At 35.3% G+C, this 17,583-nt stretch overlaps 1 protein-coding gene and 1 pseudogene across 1 annotated transcript; both read right to left on the bottom strand.

Moving 5' to 3' along the window:
* Positions 1 to 8,756: 8,756 nt before the first annotated feature.
* On the bottom strand, positions 8,757 to 9,752 carry LOC112003217 (uncharacterized). Its single transcript, XM_024035403.1, has 2 exons — positions 9,275 to 9,752; positions 8,757 to 9,085 (listed from the first exon to the last, which is right to left on the bottom strand). Exons 1-2 carry the CDS (start codon positions 9,750 to 9,752, stop codon positions 8,757 to 8,759), a joined length of 807 nt encoding a protein of 268 aa, XP_023891171.1.
* A 1,424-nt stretch (positions 9,753 to 11,176) lies between these two features.
* LOC136067353 (cysteine-rich receptor-like protein kinase 10) overlaps positions 11,177 to 17,583 on the bottom strand; it is a 33,719-nt pseudogene continuing 27,312 nt past the window's right edge.

Genomic DNA, 17,583 nt, shown 5'->3' with positions numbered 1-17,583 from the left:
CCACCAACCCAATCCTCAATCTTTTTCCTCAACCCAGACCAAACAAAATCATAAATCACAAACAAAATCAAAAATCACCAACACAACACAAACACGATATGGGTCGGCCTGGGTTATTAGCGAAAGTGGTGAGTTAGTGGAAACGCAGCATAGATAAAAATGAAGATCCGCGATGGGCACAGATGAAGATAAAGATCGGCAGAAACCCAGCACAGATGAAGATCGGCAGAAACCCAACAATTGGGTTAGCAAAACCCAGAAAATCAACTCTAACAGAACTGAGGATGAGGGAGATGAGGGAGGCACTAACGGCTAGAGAGAAGAAGAAAAATGAGGAGGAAAAAAGAAGAAAGAAGAGAGAGAGAGAAAGAAAAAAATATTTGCTTAATGAGAGAAGAGAGAGAAGTAAATAATAATATATATATATATATATATTTTTTAGCTTTTTGCTACAATGCACTACCATTATAGTTGTGCACTATTGCAAGAAGCCAACAAATTTTACCCATGACACCACTATTACAGTATGCATTTTATATTTTTGTGAAACTAAAATAGCTATTTAGTTTTACTGCTGCTAATGCTCTAGTTACGAAAATTAACTTAGGCCCTAACAAACCAAAACCTATGAGCATTCGAGAATGTGAGTTGGTTTTTCGGAAAATGCGAGTCTGAGTCATTCGATATAGAATTTAGCAAACTTCACTATTTACATATGCACGCTGATGAGCTTTACTTGGAAACAATGATATTAATACTAAAAAAAAAATAGTGTCTATTTCTACTTCACACTATTAATGTCTTTTCATTTTCCTTTTTTAATTCTAATAGTCTTCATTCTTGTTTTGTCATGTACTCATGTATAACACATTTATTTTAGGAGTAGCTAGACTTAGAGCATCTGTTCAAGAAAATATATAATTAAGTAAATTTTTTTAGTGAGTTAATTTTAGTAATTTTCAAAAATAATCTCTTTGTATTTATTGCTTACATATCTTTTTCTCTTTACATTTAGAGTTAGTTTTACATTTAGAGTTAGGATATATGAATGCATACTCCCCCTTCCTAAGAAGATAAATTTATTTTTGACTCTGTCACTGTCAGTGCAAAAAGTATTACCCTTTACACTCATGTGAATGTTGAATCCTCTCATTCGGTGTCATCTTGATCAGACTTGCATTTTATATGAATGCAAATAGTATTGCTCTCTTTAGTCTCTACAGTCATGTAAATGATGGATTTCATCATTGGGTATCAACCTAGGATTCGTTTTTTATTTTTAATAATTAGGAATCGGATTTATGTGAGTATAAAAAGTATTATTTTCTCTAAAATTAGGGATATAGGAAGATTCTAGGGACCATTCCAAAGTTAGGTAAAACACCAAAAAATTTAGTTAAAATTTTTAGATGACAGCCTTTATATATATATATATATATAAAGCTTTTTCTTTAGAAAAGAATGTAAGGACCTTAACTTTTTCTACGCAATAACGTGGCTAGCTTCTTCCCTATGTGGTATGCAACTGCATGTGCATCACTTGAAAGAAAATTAAAAGAAAATGAAATGTAGAAAAGTTTCCAAAAAGTTGGGCTTTGGAAATTGCAAGAGCTTTGAAGAATAACCGTTCACAAATAAGGTGAGGATCAAATGATAATTTCCATGTGGTGGAAATTTATTTTCTTTAGACAAACGCGGGCCAAAATGGGCATTTGTCCTTTTTACCCAAAAGATATAGCAAAATGCCTCTATTCTAAAACTATTTAGCAAAATGTCCCTGTTTTGAAACTTAATTTTTAGAAAATCGAGTTTCAAAACAAGAGTATTTTGCTAAATAATCTTAAAACATGGGCATTTTGCTACATCTTTTGGGCAAAAGCCCATTTTTACCGACAAACACGTGTTCTCCTCAACCAAGAGACAATATGGGCAAGTTATTGAGATATTGAATTTTCAAATAAGCAGACAAAATAGATGGTAACCATCACAATCACTGGCTGCTTCAAAGTGGCAATTTGGCAAAGGACAAATGAGAATATATGGGGATAGTGTGGATTCTAGTCAATACACTTGGTAAAGTCTCTGAATTATCATCTAAACTCTAAATTGTTTACATTAAAAATTAGTTAATGTTTTAGACTGATGATACAAAATAATAATTGTGGAACAAACAGTATAGGTTGGAAATACTATCGTATTTATAATGAAAAAATAAATAAAGATAATGAAAAGGGTAGTGAGCAATTTTTTTTTTTTTAATTTTTTTGAGAAGATTTTTGTTTTTAATTTTATTATATATATATATATATATAATTATTTCAATGTTTTCAAAATTTAGTCTACAAAAATAAGAGTTAGCCCTCCCAAGTATTTGAATTAATCCAATGATACTCTTAAAAAAAATAATTGGTCTAATAGTTATAGAGACATAACTTTATTTTTCACAATTATATTTTTATTGTAAAATGTGTTTTTATATCTGTTAAATATTTGAAAAAGTTTAGCACCAAACATGTTTGAATTTATTTTTTTCAACCCGTTATGTGGCGATTAACAAGTCATTGACTCATTAAAAAATTCTTGTCACTAAAATTACACATGAAATGTCTCTTTAGTTGCCACATAATGGGTCAAAGCAAGATAGTTTCAACTATGTTTGGAATCTGGTTCCTCCAAGTTTTGGATCATTCTTATTTTTGAAAATTTCATTAGTTCAATTGAATATATTTACTTACATTAGTATAAAATTTGATATTTTTTTTTATAGAAAATGAAACCTTTTAAGAATTTCACTATGAAAATTGTGAAAATGAATTTTATTAATTTTATGAAAGATAGCCATCAAACATAATTTTGATTGAAAATATTAAGCTCTTTTTTTTTTGTTGGGTGTGTATATATATAACTTATCAAATAAAAAAGTGTGTATATAATAAAAAAAGCATATGTATTTATGTGTGTATATGGGGCTGTCTTGATAAATATATTAGTGTTGCAACTTGGCCCTCCCAAACAAAAATTTCTGGCTCCGCCCCTGATCTTGAGCACCTGTGGCCTGAGTCACCGAGTCATTAATCATGGTTCCCAATATCTGATCGAAGCGGTCTAGCACAGTTATCTTGCTATCGTTACAAGAGTAATATTTGGGCCAGTCAGTCATGCTGGAGAAGAATGATTCGTTTGAGTAGCGTAACATGCACTGGTCGTACCAAATTATGGCCTCAATTCCTGTGGGACAGTAGCCTGAACTATGTCTTTTGTTGCTGTTGATACGCAGTCTTGGCAGACATTGGGGGTGACATCGCCGCGGCAGAGAAAGAGGCCGTATACTATGTTGGGTGGGTCGTGACCAACGGTGGTGTTATAGAAACCAGTTTCGAGATTAGCATTGGAGGAAAGTGAAGAGAAGAGGTGGTTGAGATTGGACTGGTAGGTGCTATTGGGAGTGAAATTGGGTTCTTTTGGACAAACATAGGCGCGGTTAGCTGAGGCAGCTTCACTAATTTTGCTGTGGAAACTAGTAAGCAAGGAAAGGAACACAAAGGTAATCATGGAGGCCTTAACCGAAGGCAAACTCATTTTGGCATCAGTTCTCACATGTTCTTAATCAATATTCAAGATAACATGTTAACATGTCTTTGTTTTCTCAAATTTTTTTTAAAAAAAAATGTTAACGTTGACTTGACTTGTGAAAGTGAGAGAACATTGACACGGTTGATGTTCGTGGAAATTAAAGCGTGTGAAGCTACTTTAATTCTGTCGTGTTCTTGTTAGAGAAGAAGAAATGAAAGTGCTAGCTGGAGTAAGACTAAGATTCCACTCAGAGTCAAAGTGGAAAATATGGCACAAGATGGAGAAGGAACAGGCAAGGTAATGATGGCGAGGTTTGAGTAATGCTAAAAAATACTATTTTATAATATTTTTATAAATTATTGACGTAATAAATTCTTACTAATTCTCATTTAGACTCACTATTAACATCACATTTTTACTTACTAATAACCACTTAACATATCAATGGTTTGTAAAATAGTTTGTGGTTAGCATTTTCCTTATGAAAATGCTTTTATTGTTTTATGTTGTTTGGTGTAGCACACAATATTGAAAAAATCCATAGTCTTTTCAATTGACCAAGTAAACACAGTTGAGAGAGGCGTAAAATATTTTATACATGGCCTCGGTGTAAAATACTTTCAATCAACACAAAACACATCAACCAACCTACCAAGAAACAAACCCCTCTCCCAACCCACCAAACCACCAAACCATTAGAGGCACCACCCAAATGCCCGTTGATGATACAGGTTAGTAGATTCAACTATAGGTTGGTATTTTGGAATAGGCTAATGGGATAAGATTTTTTATATTTGTAATTGCTTAATTCTTGATTAGTGGATTTTTCGGGAGTGGTGACCTGAAATTCACCTAGTGGGGTTTTTGTCTACAAATATTTTTCCTATCGTGGTCAGATCACCGTGTCAAAATTATTTTCCACTGCACTCTATTTAGTTTAGTGATTTGATTGTGTCTTCACCTCATTTGCATGTAACGTAATTAAATTAATTAACTGGGATTAATTTGTTTACCAAAAGGTTTAATGGTCACAAAATCTTAGGTGTACAAACGAACTCACTGAAAAGTGAAAAAACCTCTTATATACTCGGCAAGTTGGCATAGTGGGGAATGAATTGCTAAGCAATCATTGACTTGTGGGCCTGGAACAAAATTCTGGCCTGACACATCTGGATTGATCAAGATGGCTATTGACAGCTTAAGCTCGATCGATCAAAAGACAATCAAGGTGGCTATCACCAAGATAGAAACAACCCTTCTCTTGAGCTTGTCTTGAACCATCAAAATGTTCAAGTACACAACTTAGAGACTCGAGATTAATAAAATGAGTACAATTTGATACAGATTATGAACACTATATATCAGAAAATGAATGAAATGAATTTCTGTATTTTCATTAATTGAAAAATGAGAGTACAAAACTATTTATATATTGATCTAAGCTTGAAAACTACTCTAACTAAATAACTGAAGCTAACAGAAGAATAACTAACTCTCACACGTACAGAAACTAACTTTCCCACATGTGAACACTTATATAGCTAAAACCAGAGACTAAGCTACATGCCATTTATGTACAAAACTCAAATACAGAACTGATGTCGTTTATGCAGTGCTTTGCTCTTTACTCTGATTAAGCTCCACTGGATCATGCTCTGCTCTTGCTTCCTTGTGATTATCTTGATCACTCTGATACTCCCCCTCAAGAGCAGCTGGTGTGTGTATATTCATCATTCCCATTTTGTCAACAAGATTAAAAAATTGATTGTACCCCAATGCCTTGGTAAGCATGTCTACTAATTGGCAATGAGACCTCACATGATTAAGCTTGATAACCCCTTCCAAAGCTTTATCCCTGACCACATGGCAGTCTATTTCAATGTGCTTGGTCCTCTCATGAAAAACGAGAGTGGAACCAATGTGCATTACTGCCTGACTATCACAGGACAACAATGCCTCTTTGTCATGTTTAACTCCAATATCCTTTAGAAAATATAGAATCCATACAAGTTCACATGTTGCAACTGCCATAGCTCTATACTCCGCCTCTGCTAAAGACCTGGAAACAGTGGACTGCTTCTTTGATTTCCAAGACACCAAAGAATCTCCAATGAAAATGCTATAACCTGTTACAGACTTCCTTGTATCACAGCATGAAGCCCAATCAGCATCTGTAAAACCTTTCAAATGTAAATCTGCCTTGGAAGAGAACATGAGACCTTTCCCTGGTTCATTCTTCAGATATTGTAAGATTCTATAAGCTGCATCTAAATGTGGTTTTCTTGGTTTTGACATGTATTGGCTAAGTTTATGAACGACAAAAGTGATATCTGGCCTTGTGATGGTCAGATACAATAACCTCTCAATTAACCTTTTGTAGATGCTAGGATCTTTAAGTTCTTCACCTTCCAACTGACTTAGTTTCAGACTTTGCTCCATAGGGGTTCTAGCTGGTTTACATCCTAACATACCAGCATCATTAAGCACTTCAAGAGTGTATTTTCTTTGACAAAGTGCAATTCCCTTAACTGATCTGGCAACCTCCAATCCAAGAAAGTACTTCAAGTCACCTAAGTCTTTAAGTTTGAACCTGTCATCTAACAAAACCTTGAATCTGTCTGTTTCAGCCTTATCATTGCAAGCTACTAAGACATCATCCACATACACCAAAAGCATCATGAAAACATCACCTTGCCTCCTAGTAAACAATGAATAGTCAGCTTTGGACTGAGTAAAGCCAAGCTGAAGCAAAGTGCCAGAAAACTTGGCAAACCATTGCGTAGATGCTTGTTTAAGCCCATACAAAGACTTATTCAGCTTACAAACTATCTCCCCTTGGCTATGAAACCCTTGTGGAAGAGCCATATAGACTTCTTGATCTAAATCACCATGCAAAAATGCATTATTCACATCCAATTGACTAAGGAACCAGCCCTTAATGGTAGCCACAGCAAGGAGTACCTTGACAGAAACCATTTTGGCCACAGGAGAAAAAGTCTCAAAATAGTCCACACCCTCTTTTTGGGTAAAACCCTTAGCAACTAGCCTTGCCTTGTATCTTTCAACTGAACCATTAGCCTTATACTTAATCTTATACACCCATTTACACCCTATAGGCTTCTTACCAGCAGGCAGGGGGGTTAAAGTCCATATTTGATTTGCCTCAAGGGCAGCTATTTCAGCAGTCATGGCTTCTTGCCATTTGGGGTCAAAAGCAGCTTGATAGTAATAGGTAGGCTCAATAAGGGAAGAAATGGAACAACAAAAGGATTTGTAAGAAGGAGAGAGGCGTTGATAAGAAAGATAAGAAGAAAGTGGATGAGAAGTACCTGATTGGGAAGGAGAGGCAGCAGTGACAGATGAGACCTGATTGCAGTGGAAAGCTAGTAAGTAGGAGGGTTGTTTGACAGCTCTAGAAGACTTTCTAAGGGGAATAGGATCAACAATAGGATCAGGGGGCTCAACTGAACCTCATCAAGCAAGTCATCATCAATAGAATGATGAATATGAGTAATTGAATCATGAGGTATAGTAGAAGTAGATAAAGGATCAAGAAGAGGATTAACAGCTGGAATACAAGACACAGGGATGGAACATGGTTGCTGGACAGAATTACTAGAATTGGAAACAAAAGGAAACACATTTTCATGAAATGTGACATCTTTAGAAAAAAAAACCATGTGAGATTCAAGATCAAAAACCTTAAAACCTTTAACATTGAAAGGAAAACCAAGAAAGACACACTTCCTTGCTCTTGGAGAGAATTTCGATATATGTTGAGGAATGGTGGATGCAAAACATGGGCAACCAAAAACTTTGAGATTAGAATAGTCTGGAACTTTGTGAAAAAGAAGCTCAAAAGGAGTTTTATTGTGTAGCAGAGGAGTTGGAGGCCGATTGATAAGGTAGGTAGCATGTAACACACAATCACCCCAAAACTGAAGTGGGAGTTGGGATTGAATTTGTAAGGCTCTAGCTATGCAAAAGAGGTGCTGATGTTTCCTCTCCACAACAGAATTTTGTTGTGGAGTGTAAACACAACTGGTTTGATGCACAATTCCATAAGAATTGATGAAATCAGACATGTTAAATTCCTTGGCATTATCAGTTCTAACTGCTTTGATTTTAAGACCAAATTGAGTATGAACCATAGTGTAGAAAGAATGGAAAAGCTGCCTAACTTCAGATTTGGACTTCATTAAAAATAACCATGTTGCTCTTGTAGCATCATCCACAATAGTTAGAAAATATTTGAAGCCATCTAAAGTAGGAGTTGAGTAGGGACCCCAGACATCCATATGAATCAAATCAAAAGCATAAGAACTGATATTATTATGAAAAGGAAAGGGCAATCTCTTAAGTTTTGCCATAGGACAGAATTGACAGCCTTTATTATAAGAAAGTTTTAAAGAAGGAATTACATGACATAGACTATTGAGTTCGACATCAGATGGGTGCCCCAACCTGTCATGCCAGATAGAGGAAGTTTGAGAAGGGACAGATGTAGAAGTAGCTGCAGTGAAATGGCCAAAGGTATCATTAAGGTTGTGAGCAGACAAGAAGGTAGCAAAGGAAGAGATGGATGATTGTTGAAGGCTGTTTGACTACAACAAGTACAATCCATCATGTGTCTTGCCTACCCTAATCGTTTTCCAGGAAATAAGGTCCTGAATGAAGCAATAAGCAGACAAAAAAATGCAACAATATGGCTGTGAATGAGTTAAAGAACTAATAGACAAAAGATTAAAAGAAAAAGATGGAACACAAAGAACATTCTTAAGAGTCAGGGAAGGGGAAAGAATAACAGTTCCAATGTGGGTTACTTGAGCTGATTCCCCATTGGATAATTGAACCAAAGACTGCCTAATAGCTGTGATTGAGGTTAGCAAATCTACTGAACATACAAAGTGATCAGTAGCACCAGTGTCCAATACCCAGTTTTTACCACCATAAGCCCTCCTATTGACCACTTGTTCAGCAAAAATACTATGGGAAAAATCCATACCTGCCATTGCCACATTGGCAGAAGTAGAAGAGGATGTTGCATTGGCCATTGGACTATCTAATGCTTGAGATGGTGTTGCAAGGGAGGAGCTGGATGCACCAAACAAAGCCAAAAGCTATTGACACTGCTCAGGGGTGAAGGCAGAAAATTGATGCATTGGAGAAGCAAACTCTGAACTTCAACCTGAGGAGACTTGATGTGCCATAGCAAGCTTGTTCTTGAACTTAAAACCAGAAGGAAACCCACATAATTTGTAGCATTTATCTATAGTATGACCAGTCTTGCCACAGTGGGTACAAACTGGCCTATCCTTGCCCTTCCCACCAGAATTAACAAGATTGGTAACATGATTAACTTGATCAGTGGAAACCTTAACAGCCAAAGCATCAGAGTCTACTTTAACAACAGCTGCATTTGGGATTGATCTTTGGGTTTCTTCTTGAATCATCAAAGAGTAAACCTTGCTAAGGGATGGAATAGGATCCATGAGCAACACCTGAGACCTAACTTAGGAAAAAGACTCATTCACTCCCATTAAGAATTTCATCACAAACTCTCGACCTTGTAGTTCATTAAGCCTTTTGTTGATATTGCACATACACTTTCCACAGGTGCAAGTGGGAAACGGACTAAGATTTTGTAACTAATCCCAAAAGACTTTCAATTAAGTAAAGAAGTCAGTGATGCTCATCTCACCTTGGTGTAGCTCTACAATTTCCTTTTGAAGGTTGAACACTCTTGGTCCAATTGTTTGGGCAAAACGATTCTTCAAGTCATTCCATATTTCTAGAGCAGTATCTTCATATAAAATGGTTGCTTGAAGCTTCGAAGAGACCGAATTGGTCAGCCAAGTTCCAACCATGTTGTCACATCTAATCCACACTTGCACAGAGGAAGGAGTAGAAACCAATGGTGATGAGAGAGTAAGAGTCCCATCAATAAATCCCAGCTTATTCTTGGTGAGCAAAGCCTTCCTCACAGCTCGAGCCCAAGCAGAGTAGTTTTCTCCACCAATTAAAGGCTGTGTAACTAGCACTAAGCTTGGGTTCTCAGCATGATGCAAGAACAGGGGATTGTCCATTGGTGACTCTTGAGAAGAAGAAGAAGATGGATTTCCAGGTATAGAACCATTAGCGGAACCAGTTGTAGTTGTGGTTGTGGCAGCGGAAGCCATTGATGATAAAGAAAAGAAGATTTTCTTTAAAGAAAGAAGAATTTTCTCAGAAACAGAGTGCTTTCTCGAAAAAATTGAAGAAGAAAGAAAAGCAAAACCCTAAAAGAATTTGGGAATTTGCTCTGATACCATATCAGAAAATGAATGAAATGAATTTCTGTATTTTCATTAATTGAAAAATGAGAGTACAAAACTATTTATATATTGATCTAAGCTTGAAAACTACTCTAACTAAATAACTGAAGCTAACAGAAGAATAACTAACTCTCACACGTACAGAAACTAACTTTCCCACATGTGAACACTTATACAACTAAAACCAGAGACTAAGCTACATACCATTTATGTACAAAACTCAAATACAGAACTAATGTCGTTTATGCAGTGCTTTGCTCTTTACTTTGATTAAGCTCCACTTGATCATGCTCTGCTCTTGCTTCCTTGTGATTATCTTGATCACTTTGACACTATAACTATGGACCGAACAATTCCTAATCAAGTAAATTATTTTGCTCATATCCTTGTTCGTTTGGGTATTTTTTTGTAAATGGGATATCTTGTCTATTGGGTCTTTATTGGGAGGATGGAGATGGGTCCGACCTCCAACCCCCCCCCCCCCCCAAATTTCTCTTTCTTTGTAATGAATTATAATTATTTATCCTAGAAAAAAATGCTATATCAAACAAACAAGCTTAAGGTACAAACATTGAGGCATATTTTGCAACAATTAAAATTGATTACAACTAGGTTTCCAATTTTGTTTTTTTTCTGGGAATGATTATACATGTAGGATCACATATGAGTATTATCATCCATGAAGTCTCAGTTCTTAAAAAAGTCATATACACCTACAATATAGTGTTTGAATTCCATGACTTATTTAAGATATACTAATTCTGGAGAAGTCCTAACTGGTCACACAATCGAGAATATGCTTCAGTAACCAATTCTTCATTACCAGACGACTGCCCAGGCTTGCTTGTAGGTTCATCTGACTCCAAGTACTCCATTGGAATTGTTGACTCTGTTTGACTAAGTATGAAAACTGCTGGTTGTTGAGGTGATTTAAGAGTAACAGAGTAACTATCGAGCATGAGAATTATTGATGCGATTGTGGGTGTATCGGCTGGATTTTCTTGAACACAAAGTAAACCAATATGTATACATTGATTGACTTCATTTCTTGAGCAAGAATCTCTTAAAGTCGGATCTAACAACTCCAAGGATGTTCCAGTGTTCCAGTGTTCCCAAGCCTGCATCAATTCGTCAATGTTCACATGGTGTTTACATTCTCTCCCTTTCAATTGGGGGTGATGTAGGCAATTATTGAAGGAGAAAAAAACATACAAAATACATGGTGCATACTCACATAGCTCAAGAGGTCCTTAGTAGTAGTGTCTGATTGATAGAGAGAACTGATCTTATTACCACTTAAAAAATCTCAATATTAAGACACCAAAACTATAGACATCAAATTTCACAGAGAATTGTTCATGCATTGCTTATTCTAGAGACATATAATCACTGCAAACCATTGTCATAAATTCGGCTATGTTAGTAAAAAAGTAAAATTAAAAAATAAAAAAAAAACCTTTGAAGATCCTTTACTTAATGCACTACATATATCTCACTTGTGCTACAGAGGAGGATGGACATCATGCATCTCTATATTGTCCGTGGGTGACTTGATTTGGGATTTTAGATTAAAATGGCCTATATTTTTCCTTTTCTATGATTAATTTTTAGGATGAAAAAATTAATGAATCCATCAACTTCTAAGACATTTGATAGGCCAAAAACGTATTGACCCTTTGTGATGAATTAATTGATTAATAGTTTATTAATTAATCAAATTAACATGCAAAGCACGTGTTAGTACAAACAAATCACCAATTAAACTAAGTATGCAGCGGAAAATAAGTTGATATGGTGATTTGTTTATGAATGGGGAAAACCTACACGGCAAAAACCCCACCGGGTGATTTTAAGGTCACCACTCCTGAGAAACTACTATTATCATAACAAGCGATTATAAGTAAAGGAATCCCAGTACCTTATACCAACCTACAGTTGAACCCTTACCCCAATACACAATTGGACTTGTTCTATAGTGACAATCTCTCCTTGTAATGCATGGTGCCCAGTACGTGACTAACCAATTGCGTGAATCCTAGTACGCGACTTTAATCACCAACTAGAGAAGATTGTTGGCTACAAAGTTCTTCAGTTCATCCAGCAATGAAGATTGAGAAGCTCCTTGGTTACAAAACCTTACGGTGCAATAACACAGCAGCTTCTTCACAAGAAAGATGAATTAAGGCAAATTCTGTCTCTGGTCACAATTTGCTCGAACAAACTTTGCTCAACACTTATGCAACTTGTGTCCACCTTTGACGGCCCTTAAGATAATCCTTTTATACATCTAGGGTTGTGAGAAAAGAAAGCCCAAACACATAATCATGGATTGGAGTCAAAACAGAACTGAAACTTTATTTTTCATAAACATCGACAGTGTTGACACCCCATTTTGCAACCCGCATTTAACCTCACATAGAGAGTAAAATTGTACTTTCACCTTGAAAATATGCATCTTGACTCTAACTATTAGATCCTTAATCTCATTTCACCAAAATGATCTTGATGTTATAACGATCAAATCGACTGGTCATAAGCCCTAATCGGACCACTAGATTGAAAGTTATCATCAAATCAAGTTTTAATGGCTGAGATGTACTATGACAAATTGAGTCCGACTATATGTGATTATGAACAATTGATTTCAATTGGTTATAAGTGTAATCAATTAGAGATCAATGATGTGTCATAATTTAATTGGTTAGGACTACATTTTATGGTGAGGTTGCATACATCTAATTAATTAGATAGTTAAACATTAATTATTCAATGAGTAATTTGTGCAATTATCTTTTAATTAGAGTAAATTTGGAACCAATTAAGTCTAAAATGGGAGTGATTGGAGCCATTTAATGTTAATTGGGACCTATTAATGTTAATTGTGCTGAAACCATTTTCTAACAAATGACCTCTGCTCACCATTTCATTGATATCTCTCAGAATATTTTGAATCTGTGAATGAGGTTAATTTTTCCAGAAACTAGATATCCGGGGCTTCAATTTGAGCACAAGAACGAGATAATTCCGATTAGAATTGAGTCAGATATGATTTTTCGAAGTTGGTTCTACAAGCTGTTACAGCAGCTACGGGAAAACCGAATTTTGGCTTACTCCCCACTCTCACCAATCTTTCCATTTAATGCACCAAATTTTTCTCAAGCCTAAAATGAGGTCTAGGTTCATGATTCTTTGTCAACCCTCATTAAATGGCATTCCATTCATATTTTCTCCACTAATACTATATTAACCCTCCCTTTCCTTCATTCCAAGACACCAAAAACCCCTTCTCTTTCCCTCTCTTGAGTTCTAGTGAAGTTGAGTAGTCTTGTCATACCTTGGTCTTCCTGAGACTCAAGGTATTGAGTGAAACTCACTCTTCCTCTCCTAACTCTTCTTTCCTCCACCCTTAGGACCTCCACTAAGAGTCTCCTCCTCCACCGTATGGATCTTGCACGAAGGTATAATCCCTTTCCCTAATCGTTTTTTTTATGATGCCATGATGAGAATTTAAGATTAAAGCATGATAGTAATTATTTAAATTCTCTTGAATATGTTTGAATGTTCTTAAATGTTCTTATGTCTTCTTCACATGTTCTTGATTGTTCATCACATGTTCATGCTGTTAGGATTAGTGCCCTTAAATCCTATTGTATGATGCTATGTATGATATTAAGTTTGATTTTGTGTATGACATTATGTATGACTTAATATTATGTTTAATAAATTTGTTTTATTATTATCTGAAATAATAGTAACATGGATATTCGGACATTATCACATAGTCCATGAGATGCATAGTATGTGATTTATGTAAAGAGTCACAGAAGATATAAATCACAAGTTCTTTGTAAACTCAGAATTATAGTTCGCAGTCGGTGATGAAATTGGGCATTTCATCTGCGAAGACTATAACATATCAATCATGATGATTTGTCTTGATCATGGAAGTGGTGACTTCTGATTGATGTGTCAATATGTTTTAAGAGTTAAGACATATTGAACTGGACCGCTGTGAGATTTGTTATTCTCCTAAAGACTGTCAAAGGAATAATAAATCTCACGACTTGTATTTGCATGAACTCTTAATCCTGAGAGAATAATGGACCTAATCATGAGGTGTAGGTTGCTTTGATATATCAGGAGTGAGATCTAAAGTTATGGTCAAAACCTCAGTATGTTAGGCAGCTACATTTAATGTTGATGGAACATGTATTCTCAAGATGGAATCCATAGTCTCTTAACAGAGATATAAAGTATTCCCTTGAGATAAGTTTAATGAGTTTGTTATTCAAAGAGTTAGGCATAACCACTTTAGTAAGACTAAAATATATATTTATGGAATTGGATTTCATAAATATATAATAAATAACATTAAAGGATTAAACCGGGTACTCAATGATTAAGATGTAGTAATTTACAAAGTGGCAGTCTACATTAATGACTTCGTATTGCTACAAATATTTTATGAAGGGGTTGCATGTATAATAAAGTCTTGGGATATAATTTATAGATAAGACCTAGAGTGCAACTATATTTATATAGTGATATTAAATATAGTTAATGGTAACTTTGGACTTGTCAAGAGTTGACAGAAAAGCCCGAGGCCCATTAGAGCTAGTGTCTTATTGGTCCCTTTTGGTCCCATTCCAAGCCACACACTTAAGCCCAATTGGGAAGGCCCAAAAGGCCAACCCAATTAGATAAATTGGTTAGATACAAAGGGAAAAACGTTTAGATTTTTCAGAGGGTAAGAAACACCATTGTGAAATGGTGTGCATGTGAGTTTTTGTCACTCACTACTCATCACTTTTGTTAGCAATTGAGAGACCACACATCTTGGGCGTTAGTGGAATTGGAGTGAAGATTAAAAGTATTCCCGAGTACTTTAATCTTCGTTTTTGAAATTCATCGCTTCAAGGTACGATCTCTTGTTTTCAAATTCTGAAATTTACTTAGTACGTGTTATCAATATTGAATGAAGTAGATGCGTTTAAAACTTATTTTCCGCTGCACTTATCTCTAATTTCCTTCAATTGGTATCAGAGCGGTTTTCAATTTCGTATTGTATAACATGTTTTGTGAGTTTTAGAATTGGATATGATAGTTTCATATTGTTAGAAGATTATGTTTCTTAATTTTTTGCATGTTATTGAAACTATGATTTGATGAAAACTGAAATTGATGTTATGATGTTGTTTAAATTTGAATTTAAGTATGTTAAATTGATCTTTAAGACTTTAACATCAATGATTTTCAATTTTGACATCATTCTCTGTCCATCATGTTCGTTTGAAAGTTGTTTGTTCATGAAAAACGAAGAAAACTGCCTTAGGAAAAATTCTGGAAATTTGAGTTTCGCGATTTTCGATCGATCGAAAATCACTTTCGATCGATCGAATCAGACAGTGATCAGATTTTTCAGATAGATTGATTTTCGATTGCTGGTCGATCGATCAAATCTGTTTTTCGATCGATCGAAAGTCAATCAAGTATCAATCGAAAGAGTCAGAGGATCAAGTTTGAATTTTTTAATTTTTTCGATCAATCGAGGGGCACTTTCGATTGATCGAAAGAAAGAAAATTAGAATTTTTTCTAAATGTTTTCTCGTGTAAAAAGGGCAAGACAATGTGTAATTAAATTATGCATGTTTTAAAACTAAAAACCTTTCTTTTAAAACATCTAGTGGGAGAGAGATACAAGGGTTGGGTCTCATGGCCTCCATTGTCGGTTCATAGCAGTATGAAATAAATACTTTGTCTTTGCCTTGAGCTTAGCATTCCATGCGGAGAGTATTTATTTCATGGTCCTACAAGATTGAATTTCTTGGTTTATAGTGGTTTGATCAAACACCTTGTCTTAGCCTCGAGCTTTGCATTCCATGCGAAGGGTGTTTTGTATCATGGTACTACAAAATAAGCCTGTTAAGGGGATGAAATGTGGCTACACATGATTCTAGACAATGGTATACACTAGACTAAATATTATAGTATCTTCTATGCTGAGTTCTTACTATAATTATTTAGAGGCCAAATGTAGAACGGCATATTATTAGTGTTTGATAAGAGTTATCATGATAGCACTAATGATGAGAATAGTTCTCAATCAATCATAGTATTTTATATTCACTCTATGCTGAGGGATATTGAATATGGGATTGGGTTGTCGTTGCATATATTATATTATGGTTTTATTAAGGTTCCATACTATATGTTTATATGCTAAATTGATAATGTCCAGTTTATTGATTATATTCATGTTTATTGTTTTCAGATTTAGAACATGGCATCATTTAGCCCACTTGTAACTATTCTTAATCAAAACAAACTGACTGGATCCAACTATGTTGACTAGAAAAGAAACTTGGACATAGTTCTTACTAAACCATGTCCTAGCTTTCCTTCATTAGATGCTCCTTCTGAGGAAAAACAACGATATGATCGTTGGCAGAAATCTAATGAGATGGCCAAGTGCTACATCCTAGCATCTATCTCAAATGTTCTACAACATCAAATTCAGGATGTAGAACTAACTTCAGACATCATGCTATGTCTGAAGGAGATGTTTGGTGAGTAGGGCCGTTCTGCAAGGCAAGAGACCATGAGGCAAATTTATAATACCAAAATGGCTGAAGGTACTTCAGTGAAGGAGCATTATCTTACAATGATCTCTAATCTGAATACATTGGAAGTTTTAGGTGCCGATATAGATGGAGAATCCCAAGTGGATATGATACTCCAGTCGCTACCAGAATCATTCAAGGAATTCAAACTAAACTATAATATGAATAAAAAGATTTATACCTTGTCTGAATTAATGAATGAATTGGTAGAGGCAGAAGGCATTCTTGGTACTTCCCATGTTGAAGCCAATGTTAGTGAAGCATCTACTTCTCAACTTAAGTCGAAAGGCAAGGGTAAGAAGAAGAAGAAGAAGGACTTCACTAAGCAAGAGGGTAAACAAATTGCCTTAGGGGTTGCTGATAAAGGAAAGAAGATCAAAGAAAAGTGTTTCCATTGTGGTGAGAAAGGACATTGGAAGAGGAATTGTCCAGTATTTAAGGCTGCCAAGAACAAAGGTATGATTAATACATTCCTTCTTGAAATATGTTTGGTACAGAATCCCACGGATTCCTGGTGTGTGGATTCAGGTTGTACTAATCATATCTGCAATTCTTTGCAGGGGTTCCAGGAGACCAGAAAGCTTAAAGAAGGGGAGTTGTTTCTTACTTTGGCTGATGGGAGCAAGATTCCAGTTGTAGCTGTTGGTGTGTGTAATTTATGTTTTGAATCTAGAATTTTAATATTAGAAGACTGTTTGTATGTACCTAATGTTCGTAGGAATTTAATTTCTGCTACTTACTTAGGTAAACATGGATATTGTGTTATCCTGAAAGACAATGTTGTAATAAAGAAGGATAAAGTGTTTATTTGTTCTGGCAATATTGTGGATGGTCTTTATATTTTAACTCCTGATAAGCATGAATTATATAATTTTGAATTAGATAATAACTCTCATGTAAAATCATTAAAGAGAAAATTTCCTTCCACTAGTGATGCATATCTTTGGCACTTGCGTTTGGGTCATATTAATTCAAATAGGAATCAAAGACTGATCAAAGATGGACTTTTAGAGCCCATGGACTTTGATGAATTTCCAGTTTGTGAATCTTGTTTGGAAGGTAAAATGACCAAACGA

The sequence above is a fragment of the Quercus suber genome, unplaced genomic scaffold (assembly GCF_002906115.3).
Source record: "Quercus suber isolate HL8 unplaced genomic scaffold, Cork oak 2.0 scaffold_68, whole genome shotgun sequence".
Taxonomy (NCBI): domain Eukaryota; kingdom Viridiplantae; phylum Streptophyta; class Magnoliopsida; order Fagales; family Fagaceae; genus Quercus; species Quercus suber.
Note: the sequence above shows the minus strand (reverse complement) of the source record. Positions and strands in the feature narration are given on the sequence as shown.

Excerpts from the sequence above, each read along its gene's own strand:
- LOC112003217 (XM_024035403.1), bottom strand. The coding sequence starts at position 9,752 with ATGGCTTCCGCTGCCACAACCACAACTACAACTGGTTCCGCTAATGGT. Across the intron at positions 9,086-9,274 it reads AATTGTAGAGCTACACCAAG|TTAGGTCTCAGGTGTTGCTC; the intron begins GTGAGATGAGCA and ends CTTTTTCCTAAG.